Source organism: Marmota monax, unplaced genomic scaffold, assembly GCF_021218885.2.
Source record: "Marmota monax isolate L192 unplaced genomic scaffold, Marmota_monax_Labrador192_F-V1.1 WCK01_AAM20220418_F8-fsc00008, whole genome shotgun sequence".
NCBI lineage: Eukaryota > Metazoa > Chordata > Mammalia > Rodentia > Sciuridae > Marmota > Marmota monax.
In genome coordinates, this window is record NW_026694432.1 from 15,069,450 (window position 1) to 15,093,564 (window position 24,115).

Here is a 24,115-nt window from a genome sequence, read left to right on the forward strand (position 1 = left end):
TGCCACTGGGAATGGCATCTGTGGCCCATCCCCCTCCCTCCACTGGACCCTAGAATGGAAGACAGGACACAGTGAAAACTCTGACTCTGTCCCTACTTCTTGGCCAGGAGTTCCTGAGCCGTCTTTGCAGACTGACCAGATATGGGCTATATGAGTCACAGAGACCCCTGCCCCATTCCTGTCCCGCATCCCCCAAGGGGTCCCCAGGGCCAAGAACTTGAACTATTCTCATGGGGCTGGGTTCCTCCAGTGCCCCTGGGGATGGTTGAATCAGGGATGCTTCCCCTGTCACACAGTATTAGCCAGGTTTGAATAATGTATGTTTCCCTACTTATGCCCTCTATTTGATAATGGGTCCACGTTAGTGTTCATTGGAAATTTTCCTGCTGGATACACACAGAGAGCAATGCACATTTATAAAAGAGGTTTGAATGCACGCTGGGAGGCTAGGACTCTGGTAGTAACTGAATTTTATCAGGCATTCAGCTTAGACAGCGACTTACCAGGAGAATAAACCCTTGGCAAATTTTTTTCTTTAGCCAGAATGGGGGATCTCCCTGATTGCTGTGGGCTTTGGTTTCAAGATGGGCGTGTGTTTCTTCAAGTCCACTGTGGGCACCTGAGTGTTCAGGGCCTGAGCTGGGGAGGAGCAGATGCTGGGGAAGGTCAAGGGTGCCCCTGGAATCGCTCCAGGGACAGGTCACAGAAAAGAAGCTGGAATTCAGCCTAAGGCACAGTGGCTTCCTGCTTGTATGTCCCACAGCCTGTCACCCAAACCACTGTGGACCCTATTTTCTATCAAGTATATACAATAATTACAGGTCAAAGATTTTGAAAAAAGGGCCAAATGAACTGATTATTGAGGCCCCACCGTGTCTGCACTAGGTGCTCTTCTAGGCACTGAGGAGACAGCCATGGGTAAAAGTTCTGGACTTTGTGGCGCTTACTTTGCAAATGTGGGTGACAAAAAAAGACCCAGTACATAATAGAGTATGTTAGAAAGTTGGGGAGACTAAGTAGGGAGGGGGAAGGAGGTGTGGGAGTTGGAGGTGTCAACTTAATGGAGTGGTCAGGGAGAGCCTCGAGGAGGAAGTGGGTTTTGCACGATTTCTTCAGGGAAAAGGCAGCAGGTCATTCAAATACGCAGGCAGAAGCATTCCAGGGGACTGGCAGGCTGAGGCAATATGCCAGGAGCATTGTGGGAACATCAAGGAGGCTTAAGAGGCTGGGGAAGAGTGATCGAGGTCAAGGAAAGGGCCAGAGAGGTCACAAGGAAAGCACATTGGTCCTCACGGGCCATTTTAAAGATGTTGGCTTTCACTCTAGGAGAGAAGGGTCACTGCTGAAGAGCTCCAGGCAGAGATGGAGTGTGGGCTGGTTTATGTGTTAACTGGGTCCCTCGGGCTCTTGTGCTGAGGGTAGACTCTAAGGAGGCCAGGGTGGAAGGTGGGAGGATGGGGCTACAAGGAGAGCACTATCAGAGGGAGGTAGGCAGAAGGCTATGGGCAGTGGTTACATTGGTGATGTGTTTGGAAGAATGTGCTAAGGGATTGTGTGTGGGTGTGGAGGGGAGCCAAGGAAGCAGATTTAAGTAAAGAACTTGTAGGGCACCCAGGCCTGGCACATAAGAGGTAGCTGGTCCCAGTTCTTTCACCATGGCTGGGTGTCGGTATTAGCACGGCTGTACCCACCTGTTGGGCCAGCTGGAGGGGATCTGGGATTGGGCATATAGCCAGAGATGGGGCGAAACCCTCTGAGGCCAGGAGAATTCCTTGGGAAATGGGGATAGCCCAGCCAAAGGAGCTTGATGGGTACAGAGGAGTGGCCTCAGGGACTGTGGAGAGCTGGCTCTGCTGCCATGTGTGGCACAGTCCAGATGAGCTGTGGACTTGACTGAATCACAGGGTCAAAGCCATATTTAATGCATTTGGCACCCACCGGAGCCAAGCCCTATCCCTCAGTGACTCCCAGAACTGAGCTTACCCTGCCCGCAAGAGGTCAGCTAATGTGGGCCAGACCCACCTAGGCCAGCTGGCTCTGCCCCGTGTGTCTCTCATCCTCCTAGGACTAGTCCTGTCTTCCCACAATGGTGACAGAGATGCAAAAAGGCAAAATCAGTCTGCTTCCTAAGCCTTTGGCAGGTCAAGGCCTCCAAAATTCCAACGATCAAGTCCAAAGTCAGGGGGTGAGAAAAATGTATTCCACCTCAGTAACAGGAGGGACTACAGAATCACATCACCGAGTGTGGTCACAAGGAGGGATGGCAGCTTGGCGTCCTAACCCCATCTACCGTCCCCTGCCAGGGCTGGCTCAGAAACTGAGCAGGGCAGAACCTGCAGAGGAGCCGAAGGGCAGAGGGGAGTGGCAACTGGGCAGCTTCCCACTCCTGTGACGCAGTCCCAAGGTGAATCAGTTTCAGAAGAGGGAACTTTGACTCTGGCTCCAAGGATTTCAAAGGTTTCAGTTCATGACCGATGGGCCCCATTGCTTTGGGGCCTGTGGTGACACAGTACATCCTGGCGGGAACATGTGGCAGAGGAAGCTGCTTACCTTATGGCAGCCACGAAAACAAAAAGATTGGAAGGGACAGGGTCCCCAAATCCCCTTCAAGGGCCCACCCTCAGTGACCTAGTGTCCTTTCATTAGGTCTCACATCCAAAAGGTCCAACCACCTCCCAGCAGGGCCACAGGCTGGGGACAGAGCCCTTAACAAAGGGTCCTTGGGGGACATTACAGATTCAAACCTCAGCAGGTTGTGGGGCTTCTCAGTTGGATGCTCACACCTAGTTCACCAGGAGCAGACTGAACTCAGTAGATCTGGTGGTGACATATCGGTTACCTGTAAGGGCCACCAGGGAGTCCCAGAGCCTACCAAGTAGGAGGGCACCTTTCCTGCTACCCCCAGAGGGTGGGCCTTCTTAGCATCTCCTCCTCCACGTCTGAGTCCCTGCTGCCCTCGGTATGTCCCCCTTCAGAGGAGCTCCTGCTTAAAAGTCACTTCTATAGAATATTCCAGACCAGAAAATGGGTCATTCTAGAGGAAGCCCATCCCTGGCCACAGACAACTCAAGTTGTCTTTTCTCTTCTCTCCTCTCCAGTCAAGAAGCAAATCGAATTGAAGTCCCGAGGTGTGAAGCTGATGCCCAGCAAGGACAGCAGCCGGAAGACATCTGTATGTAAGTGTCCACTCGCCCCCCGCTGGGCCTCTTGCGTGGGTCAGATCTGCTGATGCTGTGACTGTGGGGACACCAGATGATGCTGGATGGCTTCCCTTCACCCCTGCTTCCCTCCATCCTGGGCTCTGCACATGGACACACTGACCCGGTGGCCAATGGGAGGCCCGGGGCCTGTCCTCTGCCTTCTCCTCCTCCTCCTGCCCTCCCCTTTCCCCTTCCCCCCTCACTTCCCATCTGAACCGCAGTCCAGGGAGTCATTACTACTACATTTCTCTCTTTATTTTTTCCTTTTGAATCACTTCCACCTGCTAAGACGGTTCTCTTCTGGCTCCTCTTCTAGGAGTCAATAACCTTGGGGTGGGATCTAGGGGGCTACTGAGCCCCAGCGCGAGCTCCCAAAGCCAGATTGAGAGCAGAGGAAGGGACATGCCTAGGGACCTCCTCCAAGGGGCCTGGTGGGACAGCCAGAGGTTGGGGTGGGGGAGTCCTCCTGCCTCTCAGGATGATGGTGAAGGGCTGGGGCTCACAGCGGGGATCACATCTCCGAGAACAAGTTTCTGCCACCGTGTTTGGAAGTTTAAAAGGGCTCCAGGGCTGGGGGTGGGGGCATTTGGAATGTCACCCTGGGAAACACCTGATGGGGCTCTGTGCCGAGGGCCTTTTGAACGAGAACAAAGGGCAGGGAGGATTCTGGGCCCCCAGAAGGCTTTTCCAGAAATCTTCCATTTGCCTTCTGGAGGCAAGTACAGGGAGCCTGCCCTGGTCCCCCGAATGACTGACCCCTGGTTTCCCTCCCCCTTCCTCCCGCTTCCTGTCCTTCTGCTTCTCTTTCCTCCCCTTCCCTCCACTCTCTCCTCCGCCTTCCCACTCTCCCCCATCTTTCCCCTCACGTCTCCACTCCCCCCTCCCTGCTTCTCTAGTGGTGCCTGCCTGGTTCTCTGCCCTCCTCATCGCCCTCCTTCCATGTCACTTCTGTGTGCTGCCAGAAGGGCCTGTTATGGAGAGATGGGGCCACCATGGAATTCCCAGCTCTGTGCTGGGGGTGTGACCCGGAGAAGGTCGAAGGCAGGGGCAGTTGGGGCCTGGTCCCGACGGGCCTGAGCCTTGGTAGAGGGACTTGTCTGGATTTTCAAGACCTGGGAATGGAGATGGCACAGCTGGCATCTAGCATCTCTGGTGGCCCCAGCCTGAGGGGACTGGATAACAGGGCCGTCGGGAGGCCCTGTTGCTCTGCTTGAATGGGGAAGGGGCAGAGATCCCTGGGCCAGGCCGAGAATCTGAAGAGAAGGCTGGAGCCGTGACCTTAACCCTCACAGGTACTTTCTGTCTAGCCACAGGAGACCATATGAGCTGGGGAAGGCATGTTCAATTTCTGACTTTGCCCTGGTGCGGCTCCAGGACAAACTTAGGGAAATGGCCTGCATGGGGACCAAATGCTCATCCCAATGGTGTCCTCAGGTGGCCATGCCACCCAGGACACTCATGTCTCAGCTTCCACATCTGTAGAAATGGGGATACAAAGCCCTTCCTAGCCTTCCTCTGAAGGATACTGTTGGATCTAATGTGGACCTTCCTGACCTTGGACTTCAGGGGTCCATGAACTAGCTGAGAAGCTGCCTGTGCTCTTGGAGGTGGTTTTCTGGAGCAGGTCCATGTGCTTTTCATGCCCAAAGCTCCCTCTGAAATATGACAAAAACCTTATTCTAATGAAATAATGCAAACACTCTAAATATATGAGTATCTTTCCATCAACAAGGGATTAATAATCTTCATTCCAAGATTTCCTCGGAAAAGTATGGATATGACCAGGCTGCTCAGAGGCCAGAAGCCAAATGTCTGTAGATATCTGGCCCTTTGGGTTCTGCCCCAGTTCCCTGGGAAGAGGTCCTCCACTTGAGGGGAGCAGTGGACCTTGCCGATTGCTTTGACCAGGCAATCTATGAGTACCCCAAAGCCCTGGCCATCATTGCTCCTGGCCACCCATCTGTCGGTGTCTCCCTTCAGTCAGGTAGAAGGCATTGCCTTTTGAGCATGTCACAGCTTGTCCTTACTAAGGGGCCTTCTAGGGGCAGGGGAAGACCCACACTCCATCCTGTCCCTTAGTAGCCAAAAGTAAATCAACACGGTCAACACCAGCCACTGGGTATAAATGGACAGCGAAGACTGGCAGGAAGCAATGAAAAGGGCAATGCCTCTTGCCTCCATGATTAGTTAGTAACCAGTTCACTGAGATGAATGTTTACTTGTTTCCTGGGGAGGCGTGAAGGTCCTCCTGGGACTGCCGTCGTCGCCTGCTGGGTCCTCCTGGTGTCAGCTGTGTCACGGCTGGGTTGGAAACTTCCTGGATGGCGCCTGAACCTCCCATGGGGCTGGCTGACTGAAGGGGAGCAGCGGGGTCTGCTCTGTGGTCAGGAGCTATGGCTGGGCAGGGGCCTTGGCCATGGTCCAGCTCCACCGTCACCCTTCAGTCTTCAACTCTGTCTGCTTCCTGGGTGGTGTCAGTGGTGAATTAGAGGGAAGAGAAGGCGTGGGAACCTCTGAACAGTGTCACCGTGCTGAGAGCGCTCTGTGTGGCTTCACCGTGGTGGGCGGCAGGACCTCTGTGATGGGTGTGGCCTGTGGCAGGTCAAGTAGGCAGGACCTAAGGGGTACTTAGCTGCGGTGGGGACTGGTCACTGGGGCTGTATGAGTGGCCAACCTACCAACAGGAAAACTAAGTATAGTTCAGGACTATCTTCCGCACCTCCTCTGGAGAGAGGGTCCATGGTTCCCCTCCCCTCTGGGGTCTTCTTCTTTCCATCACTTGCTAAACACCAAGGCTCCCAGGAAGCAGGAGCTTGCTGTACCTTTGGGGATGACACTGACATCTTCATGTCCCAGCCCAAGAGTTTCTGGGCTGGTAGGAATGGTGGCTTTGTTTAGGATGTAAAAGTTCTGGAGGTAGAAGCTTGGCAAGGTAGGGGGCATGTTTAGGGGAGAAGCATCCTGGGGAGGAACTGTCCTTAGCCTGGCAGTGTGGGGGTTGGAGAAAGGAGACTACCCAGAAGGCCTTGCACTCGTTGTCACACGCTGCCGGTGTGTGGTGTCTGACTGAGCATGCAGTCTGCCTCAGTCCTCAGATCCACGTGCTTGACCACCTGGATGTTTGAACAGGGTTTTTGTTAGGCCTCTACCTTTAGAAATGAGCTTCAGAGCCAGTGAGTCTAAACTGGGATCCCCACCCACACGGCCTCCATCAACTACCACATTCTCACAGGGCCCCGGGCCCAGGAAACCCTGCTCCCTCTCCTGTCCTAGTCCTCCACAAGCTCTGGTGATCCTTTCTTTGCCATGTCCTTTCCCACTGTCTCATTGCCTGTCCCCATTATCAGGTTCTTGTTGTCCATGAATAATCACCAAACTTCCTAACTCATCTCACAATGAGAGTAATCCAGGTTTCACCGTCCCTTCTCCCACTCACAACTCTTCAGGAGCTCCCCGTGGTATTTGAGATCAGACTCAAACCCCTTAAAATTCTGACCTCTGAAATCTCATCTTCAACTTTCCTTATCACCCTTCACACACCCCCTCGTCTGGCCACACTGAGCAACCCCCAGTTGTTTCCACCTTTCTCCTGTGTGTCAGTTAGCTCTTCATTGCTGTGACCAAAATACCTAACAAGAACAACTTAGAGGAGGAAAAGGTTATTCCAGCTCATGTTTCAGAGGTCCAGTCCACGGTTGGAAGGCTTGATTGCTTTGGGCCCAAGATAAGACAGAACATCATGGCAGAAGGGTCTGGTGAAGGAAAGCTGCTCAACTCAGAGCATCCAGGAAGCAGAAAGAGAATGAGGATCCAGGGGCGAGATATATCACCCCCAGTGACCCACTCCTCCAGCCACGCCTCCCCTGCCTCCAGTTACCACCCAGCACCGTCCATTCAGATTATTAATCCATCAATTGTAACTTCATCCTCTGATTAGATTATAGCCATCATAATCTAATCGTTTCACATCTGAACATTGCTGCATTGTCTCACACATGAGCTATCTAGGGGACACCTCAGATCCAAACCATAATACCATGTCTGTCTGTCTGTCTGTCTTTGTCACTCTGTGTTCAAATCCTACCTCTCCAGAAGGTCCATGTTAAATACCTCCTCCTCCAGGCAGCCTTTCGAACTTCTCCCAGCAACATGACACTGGTCCTCCCTCTGAACATCCCTGTAGCGGCATGCTCATCCCCTCCCCACTGCGGTTCTGTAGTTCATTTCCATGTTCCATATCTTTACGCAATTGGAAGCATCTTGAGGATAGTAATCATATCTGACTACACTTGGCATCTCCTATGGTATCTAAAAGAAGGCCTTGTGCACATTGGATGCTCAATGATTGTTTGTTGTGTGCTCATGTGCAGGAATGAATGAGTGGGTTATAGAGCTCGTTGCTCACATTATGGGATGTTGAATGGAAGCAGCGGAACATGGGCAAACTCAGGTCCTGATGCTCCAGATGCCCTACAACTTCTCGTACAGAGGTTGCTATTGGGATTGTGGGATGGGTGAGTCCTTGAGTGAAACTCCTCTGGCCAGGCAACTCCTGGCCATCCTCAAAGCCAGGAATCCAGAGTTGTGAGTGCTTCTCCCCTCATCAGTGAGTGCATCCAAGAACAATGGTCAGGCAGGGACTGACAATGACTCACCCTCTGCACTGTGTTTGTACCTGCCACCCTAGGACCAAGCATCTACTCTAGTGGAGAAAACTGTGCATATGGTTTCTGTAAATAGGAGTCTGGTGTTGGCAAGTGTCAGGGTTATTACACTACCTGCTGGAACCACAGATCCCATCTCTACTTGGTGGGGTTGGCCGGTGACATTGGGCAGGGTTGGGGGAATTCTTTGGTTACCACTTACTCTGGCTTGACAAATGGCTGATGGGAAGAGGTTTTGCAGAAGAAATATCAATATTTGAGCTCAAGTCCCTGCTTTCAACTTCAAACTTCAGCTTTCTCTTACATTCTTTACTATTTCTGATCATGCATCCACCTTTTATTTAACTTCCTTTGAGTCATTTCTCCATTGGGGGCTGAGGTGGGGGGGCTCATCTCATCTAGAGTCTCCACCCCTTGGAGCACAGGGTGGGGAGGTCATCAGGGGCTATGAACGGTCCACCTCTGGCCACTGGTGTGGGATGAGGGAATCAGGTGGTTGTTGGTGGAGGGAGTGTGTCACGGAGCCCACAGACTCTTGGTAAATTTCACTTGGATTTTTCTTGCAAAGGAATTTGTCAAAAGCAGATCCCTACCTTACTCACTCAGGAAAGCCCAGCCCAAGAGACCCCAGCCACCTGACAGGGCCCCACAGAGCAGGGCTTCATTCTGTCTCTGCCTTCACCCCCCACCCTGAGACACTGCCCCAGATGGTGCCTTTCTGTGACTATCCACTCTGTATGTACTGTTTTTTTGCCTTGTAGTAACTCAGGTTGGTGTGTCCCAAGGACATAATATGTGTCCAGACCCTGGCATACCTGAAAGGGGCAAAAGACTAGGCTCGGATTTCAGGTAAGATCCACTGGGGAACTTTCTGATTGCAAGAAGGGTGGGGTGGCCTGGTTGCGGGGAGATGAGGCCTGGCCTTCCTGGAGGTGGAATGAAGAGGAAGGCATGGATGAGGGAACTGGCACTTGTGGGAGAAAAAGCCGTGGCCTTTGACCTTCTCTCCTGGTCCAGTCTGTAGAAGCCATGTCTTATGGCCAGTGGAGGTTGTCAATGGTCAATGCTGTCCAGAAAGCTTATGTAGCCAGGGTACAAAAGACCACCATTCTCAGGAATGATAAGCCAGCAGACAATTCATACCTGCAATCATCTAGGAGACCCCAGGTCCCTGAGATAGTGCATTTTGCAAAATTTCAAACTATCAAGTTATGTTCCCATAGTGCTCCGTTTCCATTACAGCGTATGGGTATCATCCCCCTACTCTTTGCTGCCCTAATTGGTACTTATCTCAGAGGATGGCTGTTTCGCTCATAAAGTCACCTTTTAACTCAATCCTAAAACCATTTAATGATCCAAAAAAAGATGAAGAGCGGATATTCCTTCCATTGGAGATTTTAAGTAATAAACAGTAGAGCAGAGATTAAAGGCCAGAAGGAGAAGGAACTTGGGGCCAGAAGTTGCTTGGGGGACTTGATTGACAGGAAGGACTTGGGGGCAGGGCTTGGCAGGCCCAGGCACTGAGCTCACGGACACACCTTGTCTCCCAGGTTAGGATCCAGCGTCCAGTTCACCTGCAACGAGGGCTATGACCTGCAAGGGTCCAAGCGGATCACCTGTATGAAAGTGAGCGACATGTTTGCGGCCTGGAGCGACCACAGGCCCGTCTGCCGAGGTGAGGGCGCCCTGGGGAAGGGAGGCCACCCAGAAAGAGGGGCTGGGAATGGAGGACGAGGCCCAGCTTCCAGCTCCTGAGACCCAGGCTCTCATCCTTCTGCTCCTGGGGCTTTCAGTCCTGCGTTGATTTGCCAATGACCATATTTATCCAGCAGCCTCTCTGTATCAAGGCCTACTAGGATCGGGACAAACAGAGGACATTACCGTTGAAGGAGGGATGCACTTATGTAGCAGATTGCTAGCTCACTGCACTAAGACATCACAACCACAACTAGCTAGGGAAGGACATCAGCCCTTATCCTGTCCCCTGGAGTCCTCCATTGTAACACATACACACTAGAGCCCTCTGTTCCTGTGACCTTGTTTATTTACCTACATGGTGGACCCAGAACATCTGAAATGATGTTTTTAGCTCTACTTAAATGGAATGGACCATTGGATCCAAAGGCTTCTCTCTGGGCTTCCTCTAGCCCCATACCTGGGCATCTTGTTCTAGAGGGCACTGCCACCCACATGTCCAGGTATCACACAAACCAAAGGTAACCTGGCCTGGCACCCTTCCCCCCCACAAGTAATCTTAAAACATCAGACCTGAGTGGAGGCCTTTATTGGAGCAGGAGCACACTGCTGCTTTGGTAAGGAAGCCCCTGACCTCATTCCCCAGGATGCCCTCAAAGGGGGCTCCTGAGCACTGGGCTCTTAGATGGCCTTAAAAAGTCAACAGGGCTCATTTCGGTGCCCCTTTGGGAGAGAAGGTCTTTTGCCCGCTGAAAAGTTACATCCTGGATCCTTCTGACCTAAGGAGATTCTTTGCCTCTCTCTAGACACAAGCATCAGGATGAAATTCACATAGGGTAAGAGAGGTCCAGGAGAGAAAGCAGATCCTTCTTACACCAAGGAAGAGGCAAGGTTGCAGCTGAAAATCAGTCCCTTTCTGTTTTTTTTTTTAATTTTTTAAAAAAATAAATGACAGCAGAATGCATTACAATTCTTATTACACATATACAGCACAATTTTTCATATCTCTGGTTGTATACATGTATGAAGTACATGTATGAAGAAACCAATTCGTGTCTTCATACATGTACTTTGGATAATGATGTCCATCACATTCCACCATCTAAACCCTTTCTTTTTTAATGTGATGATAAGAAATCTGGAAGAGGGCCATGAAAATCTTTAAATAAGTCTTAGGTTTATTCTTTTTCACTCTTCTCTGAGATGGCCATGATCCCCGGTTTATTATGTGTTCTGCGTTTCCATGACTTTCAGGTATATTATTTCAAAGGTATATATATTATTTTGAAAAATCAAATAACAACAAAAAAATTTAGTATAACTCTAACCTATTCTGTTCCATCATCCCAGATGTGGAACACATATAAAAATTTAAATCAATCAACAAATGTACTATGTATGACTTGGGACTTATGGGCCAACTAACTGGGCAATTACCTATTTCCTGTGGGCCTATGACCATTGTTTGTTTGTTTGTTTGTTTGTTTTAGTTTAGTGGTGCTGGGGATCAAGCCCAGGGCCTCGCACATGCCAGGCACATGCTCTACCACTGAGCCCTGCCCGGGCCCTATTTTTTCACCTATAAGCATAGCTAATTATACCAACCTAGCGCTTCTTGTGTTTTGTGTGAAGAGCAAATGGTTTGTAGTTTTGTAAATACTTGATGAATTGGCAGGTGCTAGAGGAAATTAATACCCTCGTGCTAGAGCATGAGCTCTATGGGACAAGGACTTCTGCTTCATGCATCACTTCCAATAGGGCCTGGCACCCAATAGGTGCTTCATAGCACTTGTTGAATGAGTGATGGGATGAACGCGTAACTGCAGAGCACATCCCTCCAACTGCACAGCCAGGGCACCAGCTCTGTGGAGAGGCAGAGAATGAGCCTGTCTGAGGACCAAGGGACGCATGGCCAATCTGTTCTTCCAAAATCCCTTTCGAGAAGCCAGAACCAGAGTGCCTTCAGGCAGTGCTGGGATCTGATGTCTCACCAAGACCTTTCCCTGGGAGGAACTTTGTTCTTGATGATGGCTGTTTACACGAACATGCCAAGGGTGGAGAAAGGCTAGTGGTGAGGAAGTTCCTGGTGGGGTAACATGCTCATCTTTTTCTCCAAAAATGTGGCTCATCCAAGCCATCTCCAGTGATTTGGACCCAGCGGGCTGAATTCTCTGCTATGCTTTCACCAACTGTTGGGCTAACCTTTATCACATCTGTAATCTCATTCTGTCCCCTGCTGCTGTGAAACAGAGGTGGTGGGAGTCGTGGTTCGAATCCAACTCTCATCACTTTTTTACTTGGTGTCCTTGAGACAGTTTCTTCACCTCTCTAAATCTTTTTTTTCACCCTGCAAAATGTCAGTGACATTCAAACATTTCTTGAGGGCATTACTTGGGGAACAAGATGAGGCAGTGGTCTTGACAATGCTCTTTAAGAAGCGGTGCCAATGTGCTGCATACTCTGGCTCGTGTACCTTCTGGGCACTGTTGGTATTCAGCTTCCTCAAGTCCCAGAGCAAACCTCAGCCACGTGCGGCTGTGCATGTTTTCAAGAGCCGCTGTCTTGTTCAATCTTAATGCAACCACATGGTTTGGAAGTCACTCGGACTTTGATCTAGATCACAACTCTGCCGCCTATTATCTGGCTGGCCCTGGGCGAGTTTGTCCTTTTTAACCACAGGGCCCTTGCTTGTGGATGCAGAAAAGAAAACCTCCCCTGTCTACCAATTCTGAAGTTTAAAAAAGTTACATTGCAGAAAGTGGCAAGCCCCAGCTGCCAGGGGGGGCAGGGGGCTCAGGCTCACCCCTTGCTTCTTCTCCCTCTTCTGCTCCTCTTCCATGGGCCATTGTAAGGGAGACAGAGAGAAGGCCAAGGCTCCTCACTTTGTGCTTGACTGATCTGTCCTGGGCTTCCCTGCCAGCTCAGGCCAAGGGCTGAAATGAATATTAAATTCTAAGGTCTCTTTATTTTGGAAGTCTTTAAGGTTTTCTTTTAAAACCACTTTTTTTTTTATTAATTGGAATTGCTACTCTAATTATGATTTTTAGAAGAGTTTTGGTGAAGCCCAGTTTAAGAATAAAAAGGACAATAATCTTTCAATTATAAGAAGCTCTGCTGAGAAGCAGGTTACCAAAAGATCATATTCTAAAAAGCATTGGCCACCATACAAAGTGGTATTATTTTCCCTCTAATGCATTTAAAATATGATTTGGTTTTAAATATTCATTTTTTTCCACACAATTAATTCTACTAAAACACAGGGCCTGGCAAATAATAGGTTCTCAATAAATGTTTGAGGGCCACCTGGATGAATCAGAGATTGAAATGAATGAACAATATGGAACTGTGCCCTCATTTTGGAATTTGAAATTAGGTATTCACAGTCCTTTCTTTTCTCCCCCCCCCCCATCAGAAGAAATAAACTTCTAATTTTTGACTCCTAGAAATCTTTGATCATGCAAAGGAGATTGAGGGCAACACAGAGAACCGGTAAACTAATTCCGGGCAGCCCCAGATAGAGGCAGGGTAGTATGGCACAGGGCTTTCATGGGGGGCCAAATACTTCAAAATAAACTTTGCAACAAGTAAAACAGATACAACTAGAGTTTCTCTGATTGAAATAGGGTGGGAAATTTGGAGGGGCTCTTCCCTGGCCACTCTCAGCAGTGTCCAACCCTGGGGCTCTGGGAAACACTGTTTTTAATCCACTGATATAAAGAACAGGATCAAATTAACAACACAGCAACCTGGTTTCTTTCTTTCTTTTTTTTCCCCCAAGTGCTGGGGTTCAAACGCAGCATACTAGGCAAGTGCTCTGCCACTGAGCCATACCCCAGCCCCTAAGACCTGGCTTCTCTCGACCACAAGTCAGTGTTGATGAAACAGCCCCAGGCGAGATACTGATTCACCTGTAAATACTGATTCATAAAGTCAATCATTAACAGAAAACCATATATTATTTTTTCTTTGTGGCTAAATCTCTGTGTGTGTGTGTGTGTGTGTGTGCGCACATTTGTTCAAAATACATCCTTTTTGGTGGATAGAATACCAGTCTTGGGACTTCAGAGACCAAAGTTCAAGTTCCAGCTTCATTACTGACAAACCATACAGCATAAGGGAAATCACTGACATGCCCAGAATTGTTTCACTTACCTGTAAAATGGGTGAAATGTGGGAAATAGTACGCAGGCCAGGCCGAATCCAATGCCATTGATAATGACAGGTCTGCTCTTCCTTCCTGGTGGCCTTCGCTGGACCAGCCTCCTGAGCCTCCCCTTGAACACTGTCTAGTTTCCTCTTTCTTCTCTCTTCTCTGCTCTTTTCTCTCCTCTCCTTTTCTGTCCCCTCTCTCTTGTATGTCCCAATGCTCCAGCCCTAAGAATGTCCCCGAATCCCTTACCTATACATGCTAATGACAAAGCTCCCATTTATTAAGCTATTATACTTGTCGAAAGCCTGGCACTAGGCATTTTTCATAATTTCTTTATGAGGAAGTAGCAATAACCATATTTCACGTTTAGCTGCTCAGCAACTTACCCAAGGGCACAAAGCCAATCATCAGTTGATCTGAGTTTCAAACCCAGACTCCAGAGGTTCTAGGCTTCTTCCACTTGAAAATTGTTCCTGCCCATCCTTCAGAGTGTTGGTTGGACCATACAGAATAACTGTCCTTCCACCACCACCTCCCCACACTGGGGGTAACTTTTTATTTTAATATAATTGTAAACTTATAGAAAAGTTTCATTTAAGGTGCAAAGAAACTCCCATATACCCATCACCCAGATTTAGGCAACTTCTTTGAAGGAGTTAATGGAGCAGGAACTCAAGGAGGGTGAGTCAGAGAGACAGGAGAAAACCAAAGAGGCATCCTTGAAGCCAAAGGAGGGTCCATGGGATCAACATACTCCAGAGAGGTCAAGCATAATAACAGCTGAAAAGTGACCAGATGGGTATCTGGCTTGAGCAGGTGGGGAATGTTTGAAGTTGTCTTTGCAGATAATTGGCCAGGAAACCAAAGGGAGAAGAGTGATTTGGAGCTTCAATTATGGTGGCAAACCATGAATTTGGGGTAATGCCACAGTTCTCCTGGAGGCTCCTGTGGCCTCTGGAATCAGGAATACAAAAGTGGATGGTAGAATTGATACAAGGCAGGCATTTCCCCAAGCACACGGGAGAGTGCAGAGGGAACTAAAGGCATTGGTGAGTGGTTTTGAGGTCAGACTGGGCAGTGGAAGAAGGGTCAGAGGGGGTCAAGAAAAGGGGAGAAAGGTGGGGGCAAGAAGGCTACAGCGCCCCGGGATCGAGGACAACAGGTGCATAGAGACCAAAGTCACTGCCGGGAGCTTAGACAATGGAGGAAGGAATGGGAGGTTGAGTTGAAGCGCTGAGAGTGAAACTTACCTGATGGCCCGGGCAGTGGGGTCCTGGTATGACCAGAGAAGGCAGGGTACGGGATGTCATGAAAAGGAATGTCCTCTATAAGAAGGGACCACCCCTCTGTTAGGACAGGAGAAGAAAGGAAATGAACACATCAAGAGACAGAACTGCACACTTCAGGAGTGGGAGCAAGGATATGCCTGCTAAATGCTTCTGTTTCCTTCAAAGGGGAGGAGGCAAGACCACCAGCCCAGAGCAAGGGAGGGGAAAGGAAGGGGAGAGGCCCAGGGGCCTGTCAGAGGCATGAAAGGGTCTTTGAGCAGGATGGAAGTGAGCTCAAGAGCTAAATGGCAGGACTGCTGGGCGAGACCTAGTTTTCTTTGCAATGGGAAATCATGAATTTATAATGACATCAATCTTCTTTCTTTTGTGATTTTTTTTTCCCAGCAAATCTCAACCATGTAGGGGCAGGTATAGAGAATGCAGGCAGAGAGACTTAACCCAACCAATGGCTTCCAGGCAACTGATGAAAGGGAAGAGGGCAAGGGACTTAGGAGGGTGACAAGGAAATGACCATAATGGGGGACCATGGGGTATAAGCTGGGTGCACGCAGAAGGAGGGGGCTGGTGAGCAGAGGGAAGACATTGGTGTCAACATAGCAGAGGTCTTGATGGGTCAAAAGTGAACTCTGGGGCTTAGCAATCATTTCCAAAATGAACCACCAGCAGCTTAGTAGGTGGGAGGGACGCAACCTCCAGCCAGAGGGCTGCAGAGGAAACAGTGGCCTGGGGAGAGGGGTGGGATGCCGTCAGGGCCTGAGTTGGGGCAGGAGGTTCTGAAAAATGGTGCAGCCACAACACCCCAAGGGGTTTTTCCACCTTGGGGGTGGTGGGGAGATGGTTCCAGGGGACAGTGGACAAGGCAGGAGGAAGATCAGTGGTAGGAGAAGCAAGGGAAGGCAGATGGTGCCAGGAGGAGCATGATGGGGAGGAAATCTAGGAGGCTAGAGGGACTCCTGCGCCTCTGGGAGCAAGCAGTTCCCTTCTCCAGTGCCAGCGCTGACCGCGGGTGCAGTGGTCTCTCCCACTATATGGCACAGTGATGACCAGAGGAAGAGGGGGAGGGGCGCAGAGCCCAGAAGTCTCTCCTGAAAGCTACTCAGAGGAGGCTTCAATAGGAAAAGGCAAACAGAGAAACACAAAGAGACGTTCACTCATTGATTCAGACATTGTCTGAGTACCTACCATTTTGCCAGCCCATCTGGGTCCCGGTAAGGAGCTTTTCCACCTGCTGGTGGGATCCCAGGAGCTGGCTGCTCAGGGGGAAGACTGTCTGCCCGAACAGTGAAGGGAAAAAAGTAGCTAAAGCTCTATTCAGAGCCTATTTTAAGGTGCCTCGTGCTAACTGCAGATTGTAATATTTTAATTAAGCCCCTCCAAGCCCTTAAAGTGGGAAATGCCTTTTTGACCTGTTCTCTCTAATTACCTCCAGCATATTTCAACAGACTGCAAACAGCATCTAATTCTTGGAAACAAGTGCAGGATAAATTGAGTCTGAAGCTGAGGGTTTTGGCAACCAGATCTGATTTTCCAGAAGAGGTGGAAGATGGTGCTGGCGGAGATTTATAAGGATTCTCTGCAGGACTAGAGTTCTGAATCCGCAGGTCCTCTCTGCAGCCATGGGATGGGATCGTGGTTTGGGTTTTCATTATCTTATTCTAACTGGTTTAATGATGTTGTCAGTCTCAAGTGCAGTCAAAGGAAAAAGCCTATATAAAGAAACTTCAGGAGAGGCAGGAAAAAAAGCTCCTTAGCCTTGAGAGAAATCTTAGGCATAGAGAAAGGGATAAGCATGGCATTGATCTGGTAGTCCTGGTCCCCATTGTTCAATACTAACAATGTCCTAGGCTCTGGGCAGAGCCTTCACGTCCATCATCTCATATAATTTCATCTTCACCTCCTCTCCGTGAGTTGTTATCACTCACAGATGAAGCAAAATCAGAAAGGTTTTCTAATTTACCCAGGTTTAACCAACCAGCAAATGGACTTAGACCTGGGACATTGGTAAGCCCCAAAGGCTCACCTCTTCTCCACCATGCCACCCTGTCCTGGGGCCCCGGGGGCATCAAGTACCATCTGTGCATCTAAGTTTCTCAGCATGTGATTAAAGGAGAAATCAGAGACCCGTGAGGGAAACTAGGGAAGGGGTGTGGGTCAAAACTCGATTCAGTCAATATCTGAGCTCCTCCCAGGGGAGCAGGGGATCCCCCAGGTGCAGGACAGGTTGAGCCGCTGGAAGGAGGGGCTTGCACAGGGACTGAGCTACAGGGAGGAGGGAGCGATTCCTACCCAAGCCCCTTGCAGACAACCCTGTTGCAGCTCTTGCTCGGCTCTATCGTAGACGTTCCCATGCCTGCTTCCCACATTTTCTCTGGCCCTTTAGAGAGGAGAAATGGTGTCGGGCATTTTTCTCTCCCCATGTTCTGGCTGGACCGTAATAAGCACTTAATAAATGTTGGAGTGAATGAGTACATGAGACGGGAAGAGATTCATTACGTCTGGGAGCCATGCAACCTGCTCCCAGACCCTGGGAAGGGTTTCCCGGGAAAGGTTTATCATGGCCCTGTCCCAGCGTGGAGAGGAGCTCCAGGACATTTGGGCTCGTCAGTGGAAACCAGGTTTGACACCACTTTCATTTTATATACTTAGGCCTGTTGAGTTTGCTCACTCTTTCTTTCCTGTTAGGCACTTTGCCCACAATTAGGATAAATTGCCATGTGGGCAGCCACAAAGCAGGTTCCTAGGGCCCTTTATTAAAATAGCAGCACGCTAACGTTGAAGAATGAAGTGGCCGGGACTCGGGCGCACGTTTTTAAAGAAAGCAAACACCTAGATACAATGTCGTACCTTAACTGTGATCAATCACTACTTAATCTAATTAGTTTAGAAGCTATTTTAAAGAGCTTAATTAGATTAAGCTGTGATTGATAACACTTTATATCTACTTGAGGAGAGCACTTCTTTTAATTCACCTTGAATCTTTACACTTCCTGGCAAAAGCGTGTTTCGGGCCTGGGCTGAGTGTGGGGAAGGATTTGGAAACTACTTGGTTGGCACTGAAGTCACTCTGGTGCCCAGCACTGGGCTGAGTCAGGGACCTTGGCAGAGTCCTTGGGCACAGGCCTTTTGAGATCTAGTGGAGTGGCCTTGACAAGGACATCCTGAGATTCTAGTTCAGGAGGCCTGTAGTTTTGTAGATGGAGGGATTGAGGGCTGGCAGGACCTGGCAGGGGTCAGACTCTTGGGTAAACAGACTTGGGTCCAGAGTAAAGCACTAACTGTTTGGAGAACTCGAATGAAAATAGGGAAACAGCCAGGTGAACAGAGGCAGGTCCATAGGTGCCCTCACCCAACCAGCTGAGGGCAACACGTCTGCACCCTCCTGCTGAAGATGAGCTGCTTGATCTCAGTGGAGTCAAGGATGTGGGCAGGAGCTTCAGGGAACTTAACCTGCCTTGGAAATGCATCTTTGCCTGCAGAGCAGCAGGACAAGGCTTCTGGGGCCTGCCCGCCCCTACCCCAGTGCTCCAGAGACTGTGATCCCCTGTTGAGCCTGCTGAGAGCTATCAGGGAAGGATGCAGGAAGCAGGTTATTTCTGGAGTGGGACTATAGAGATTGGGTCTCTTCTGGGCTGGAAGTGGGAGGCGGGAAGGGGGACTAGACCTAGTCTAAACTGAAGAGGCCTGTCTCCCGTCTTCTCTCCGCAGCCCGCATGTGTGATGCCCACCTTCGAGGCCCCTCAGGCATCATCACCTCCCCCAATTTCCCCATTCAATATGACAACAACGCGCACTGCGTGTGGATCATCACAGCCCTCAACCCCGCCAAGGTAAGGCTCTTGGGGTGGGGTGGGTGGGGGGTCCTGTGGGCAGCGCCAAGTCAGGGACAGTTGGTCTACGAGGGATTTCAAACACAGAGCCTGGTGGTGTAACTTCTCTGCAAACAATTCCTTTAAACTTGTTTGTTTATTTTTTTTCACTACGTATTGAATAAATAAAATCATTCATAAAATATAAACAAGATATAAATAATATCACACAACAAATGCCTGCATAGCCATCTCCCAGCTTAAGGGGGGGAAAGTCACAGTCACCTTAGTGACACCTGACTGTCACCAATCCCAGCCCCTTCCCTGCTCCCTTGGAGGTAAGCACTGCCTCATCTGTGTGTTGATTATTCCTTTGCTTTTTTTTCATACTTAGCACTTAAGTGAATGTCCCTAAATGGATTGTTTTGCATGCCAGCATTTGATCCATATAAACATGATCACTTGTATGTACTGTGTGCTAACCAACTTCAGTCGAAATCCATCTATTTTGTGTGTAGTTTATCACTGCTGTATGCATCTTTTCATATGTTTATTTCCCGTTTACCTTTTTTTTTTTTCCTGGGTCTTCTGCTCTCTTTTATAAATTTTTACATCTTACCAAGGTCCACAACAACCTGGGTGAATCTTTCTTTTAATTATATCAAAACTGCAGACCAACGGGAGAATTGCTGTCTTTCGATACTGAGTCTTCTAGTACCTGAGTATAGTATATCTGTTTGCTTAGGGTTTCTTTAACAGCTTTCAATAAACTTGTGTGCTTTTATTTTTATTTCCATCATAGATATTATACATTTTTTAACACATTAACTCCTAATTGTCTTCTGTTTGTTAGTATAGATACTCCTAACTATATTAAAAGACATACCTTTTAAATTGCATTTTCTACCTGTTTCTTGTTGGTATTAGAAATGCAATTGATTTTTGTACTTTGATTTTTATATAGAGTAACTTGTTGTAATCATTTATCTGGATACATTCTTGGGGGTTTTCTACATAAATGGTCATCATCTCCAGAGAATGATGACATTATTTCTTCCCTTTGAGTCCTTCTGCCCTTTTTTAATTATTATTTTTCTTGCCTCATTGATCTGACTAGAACCTTCCATATAATAATGAATCATTGTGATGATGGTGGGCAATTTTGTCACTGTTTGATGTTAAATAGAATTTTTTTTTTATTTCTCTGCCATTAGATATGATGTTTGCTGAAGTTTGTTTTTAATTTCCAGATACTCCTTTTGGAATTGGGGAAGTTCCTTTCTAATCCTAGTTTGCTCAGAGCAAACTGTTATTGAGAAAGGATGTTAAATTTTATCAAGCTATTTTTCTGTATCTATTGACACAATCATTGATTTTTCTTTTTTATTCTCCTAGTGTAAGGAATTACACTGGTCGGCTTTCCTGTTAAACCAACCTGACAGACCTAGAATAAACCTAACTTGGTCATTTCGTACTGGCATTTGTGTAGGTGACATTATTTAATTTGCTAACATTTTATCTAATAATTTGTTTTTGTTAGTGAGATTGGTAGGGTTTTCTTTGTTTGTTTTCACATTACCATTGTACCAAAATAATATGAGTTCCATAAAATGGCATGGAAAATATTTCTTCTCTTTCTGTCCCTTGGGCTTTTAGTAGAAAATTGATATGACTGTTGCCTTGAAAGTTTGGCAGGATTATTCAGAAAACTTTCTGGGCCTGATGTTTTCTTCGTTGGAAGATTTTAGACTATAGATTTGATACATATAATTACTAAGGAATTATTTAGGTCATCTGTGTGTTTGTTTCTTGAGGCCATTTTAAATATTAATTTAACATTTAATATTTCAAATTTATTGGCTATAAAGTTGTGTGTCCACCTCATTATATTTCTGATCCCTGTTATTGTGTTTCTGTTTCCTTTTTCATTCCTATTTTGCTTATTTCTTAAATCAATATTCCAGGAAGTTTTATCTTTGTTAGTTTTTTCAAAGAACCAAATTTGATTTTATCAATACTCCTTTTAATATATTTATTTTCTATTGTATCAATTTCTGCTCTCGATTATTTCCTTCCTTCAATTGTATTCTGTTGTTCTTTATCTAGCATTTTAATTTTGATGCATAAGTCATTATGTTTTTTTTTTTAATTTTTTTTATTGGTTGTTCAAAACATTATAAAGCTCTTGACATATCATATTTCATACATTAGATTCAAGTTGGTTATGAACTCCCAATTTTACCCCAAATACAGATTGCAGAATCACATCGGTTACACATCCACATTTTTACATAATGCCCTATTAGTAACTGTTGTATTCTGCTACCTTTCCTATCCTCTACCATCCCCCCTCCCTCCCCTCCCATCTTCTCTCTCTACCCCATCCACTGTAATTCATATCTCTCCTTGTTTATTTTCCCATTCCCCTCACAACCTCTTATATGTAATTTTGTATAACCATGAGGGTCTCCCTCCATTACCATGCAATTTCCCTTTTCTCTCCCTTTCCATCCCACCTCATGTATCTGTTTAATGTTAATCTTTTCTTCCTGCTCTTCCTCCCTGCTCTGTTCTTAGTTGCTCTCATATCAAAGAAGACATTTGGTATTTGTTTTTTAGGGATTGGCTAGCTTCACTAAGCATAATCTGCTCTAGTGCCATCCATTTCCCTGCAAATTCTATGATTTTGTCATTTTTTAGTGCTGCGTAATACTCCATGGTGTATAAATGCCACTTTTTTTTTTATCCATTCAGTCATTATGTTTTTCACTCTTATTTAAGTATCTAAGGCTATAAATTCCCTTCCCAAACCAAGTTTGGTTACCTTCCTACAAAATTTTCAATGCCTGCAGTTCTATAATAGTTTAGTTCTGAGTATTTTCCAATTTCTATTATTGTGTCATCTTTCAATCATTGAGAAGTATTTCCTAATTTCCAAACAAGGTTTTTCTAGCTTTTTGTTACTATTTATAAAACTTGTGTTTAGAGAAACTTGTCTGTTTTTGAATCATCTGAAATTTGTTAAGATGTGCTTTTTGAATTGAGAAATGATTTTTTCACATTTATTCTATATGTAATTGAAAAATTAAATGACAGTTTTTTCTTCTAACATGTCCATTACATCAAGAATGTTAATAATGTTTATGTCTTTTATAGTCTCATTGATATTTTTGTTTGTTTTCTTGATCAATCCACTGCAAAAGAAGGAAAATTAAAATCTTCCCATAGTGGATTTGTCTGTAATTCTTTGAATTTGTCAATTTTTTGCTACATAATTTCAAAACTGTGTCATTAAAGCATACAAGTTAAGAATTATCTTCCTGGAGAATTGAACAGTTTTAAAATAACAATGTAATAACTCTTTATCTGTAGTGATGCCCTTGACCTTAAAGCTTTCCCCACCCTCAGCTCTTAGATATGCTTTCTTTCCGTCTTTGTCTAATAAATCTTTTCCATTTTCTTACTGTCAACCTCTGCTTACTTAGGCTTTATATGTTTTTCATATAACTGTATTTTTAAAATTCTAGTCTAATAATTTATCTTTCTAACTAGAGAATTGAGACCATTTAAATTATAGAATTGTTTCTGTTCTTTAAGAGTTACCCTAAAACACCCTAGAGATATTACTATTTCTTCATTCACCATTCTTTCTTGCATATCAGTTCTTCCCTTTGGAATTACTTTCTGCTCAAGGTGCCTGCTTTAGAATTCATTTTTTCTGTTCATAGTGAACTTTTTTAGTTCTTCTTATTTTCCAATACCCCTTTCCCCCTATTCTTGAAAGAACACGGGCCCTCCATGTACATTTGATTTTCAGGAGACCCTCACGTGCTCGTGCACATGGAGATATTGTCCCAGTGCCTTCGAGCTTCCGTTGCTGCTTTCCATTGATTGTTGTTCCTTTGTTTGACATCTTTCTGGCTGCTTTTATGATGTGTTTCTTGTCTTTCGTGTTTTGCAGTTTCACTGTCATGTCTATGTGTGAGTATTTTTGTATTCACCTGCCTGAATTCATAGAATGAATTTGGAAGTGTTCCATCCCTTTCTATTTCATGGAATAATTTTGAGGAACATTAGTGTTAATTCTTCTTTAAAGGTCTGATAGACTTCAGCTGGGAATCCATCTAGTCCTTGGCTTTTCTTTGTTGGAAGGCTTTTTATTACTGCTTCTATCTGGTTGCTAATGATGAGGCTGTTTAGGTTTCCTACATCCTCTTGATTCAATTTTGGCAGATCATATCTGTCTAGAAATATATTCATTTCCTCTAGGTTTTCCAATTTGTTGAAGTATAAGTTTTCAGCATCCTGCTTCAATTCATTAAGCTTCTTGAATCCATAGTTTATGTCTTTTATCAGCTCAGGAAAATATTTAGCCATCATTTTTCCAACTGTTGTTTCTCCTTTATGTTTTCTTTTCTTCTTCCAGAAGTCTGACAAGATAAATGCATCCTTCTCACTCTATATGTTTTTATTTATTAACTTCTCTCATACTTTCTCCCTCTCATTCCATTTACTTATTCTCTGATCTACTGTATCTAACCTCTGTTAAATTCACCCACTTGAGATTTAGTTTAATTTCAAAATATTAGAATTTTCATTTTATGAAATCCTATTTGGTTGTTTGTTTTTTTCAAATGTTCTCTTTTTTTAATTTTTTGAAAAAATCTTTTTATTATATGACAATGGTAGAAATATATAATTTAAAAATAGATCTATATAATCAAAAAATCCACAGGAAAACATTTAAAATAAGAAAATCGTATTTTACAGTCTTTCAATTCTTACTGATATGTATGGATCCTTCTTCTTTAAATATATTAAACCTATTTATTTTATATCCTATGTGTGTTAATTCTAATATCTGAGATCTTTGCAAGTTCGATTCTGTGGTCTCTTCTGCCCTTTCATGGTTCTCCCAGAACCCTGTTTCCTTTTTTATTGGGTAATTTTATTGGGTAACTGTGTGACTAGAATCATCAACTAGCTCTTTGGAAATCCTTTGTGACCTGAGTAGAAGGTGGTTTCTTGCAGAGGAGGTCTGCATTTTCTTCTGCCTCGTGCTGAGGTCATCACTAGACAGAAACCCCTGCAGACCGAGTTCTCAGCATGAGGGTTTTAAACCCCCCAAGTAACATAGAGGCTGCCAACCAGGGGCAGTTATGGATTCTCAGCAGAAGTTTTCTATTTTCTCTCCTTTCCCTGTCAACGGAGAAGGAGCCTCCAGGTCTTCCCAGAGAGTGGTAGGGACGTGTGAGAGAAGGCAGACAGGCTTGTTCCTAGTCCCCCCCCTCCCCCCCCATCCTATGCAGGT

The 24,115-nt window shown here is 46.4% G+C and overlaps 1 protein-coding gene across 5 annotated transcripts in view; it reads left to right on the forward strand.

Moving 5' to 3' along the window:
• The window catches only part of Csmd2 (CUB and Sushi multiple domains 2), a 548,321-nt gene that overhangs the window by 272,942 nt on the left and 251,264 nt on the right, over positions 1-24,115 (forward strand). For 4 of the 5 annotated variants that reach the window (XM_046468882.1, XM_046468883.1, XM_046468884.1 and 1 more), the window contains exons 7-10: positions 3,099-3,176; positions 8,626-8,713; positions 9,415-9,539; positions 18,704-18,825. In XM_046468882.1, coding sequence (XP_046324838.1) covers positions 3,099-3,176; positions 8,626-8,713; positions 9,415-9,539; positions 18,704-18,825 — 413 coding nt within the window. The remainder of the gene's footprint in view (positions 1-3,098; positions 3,177-8,625; positions 8,714-9,414; positions 9,540-18,703; positions 18,826-24,115) is intronic. The other variant, XM_046468886.1, reaches the window with a different exon arrangement.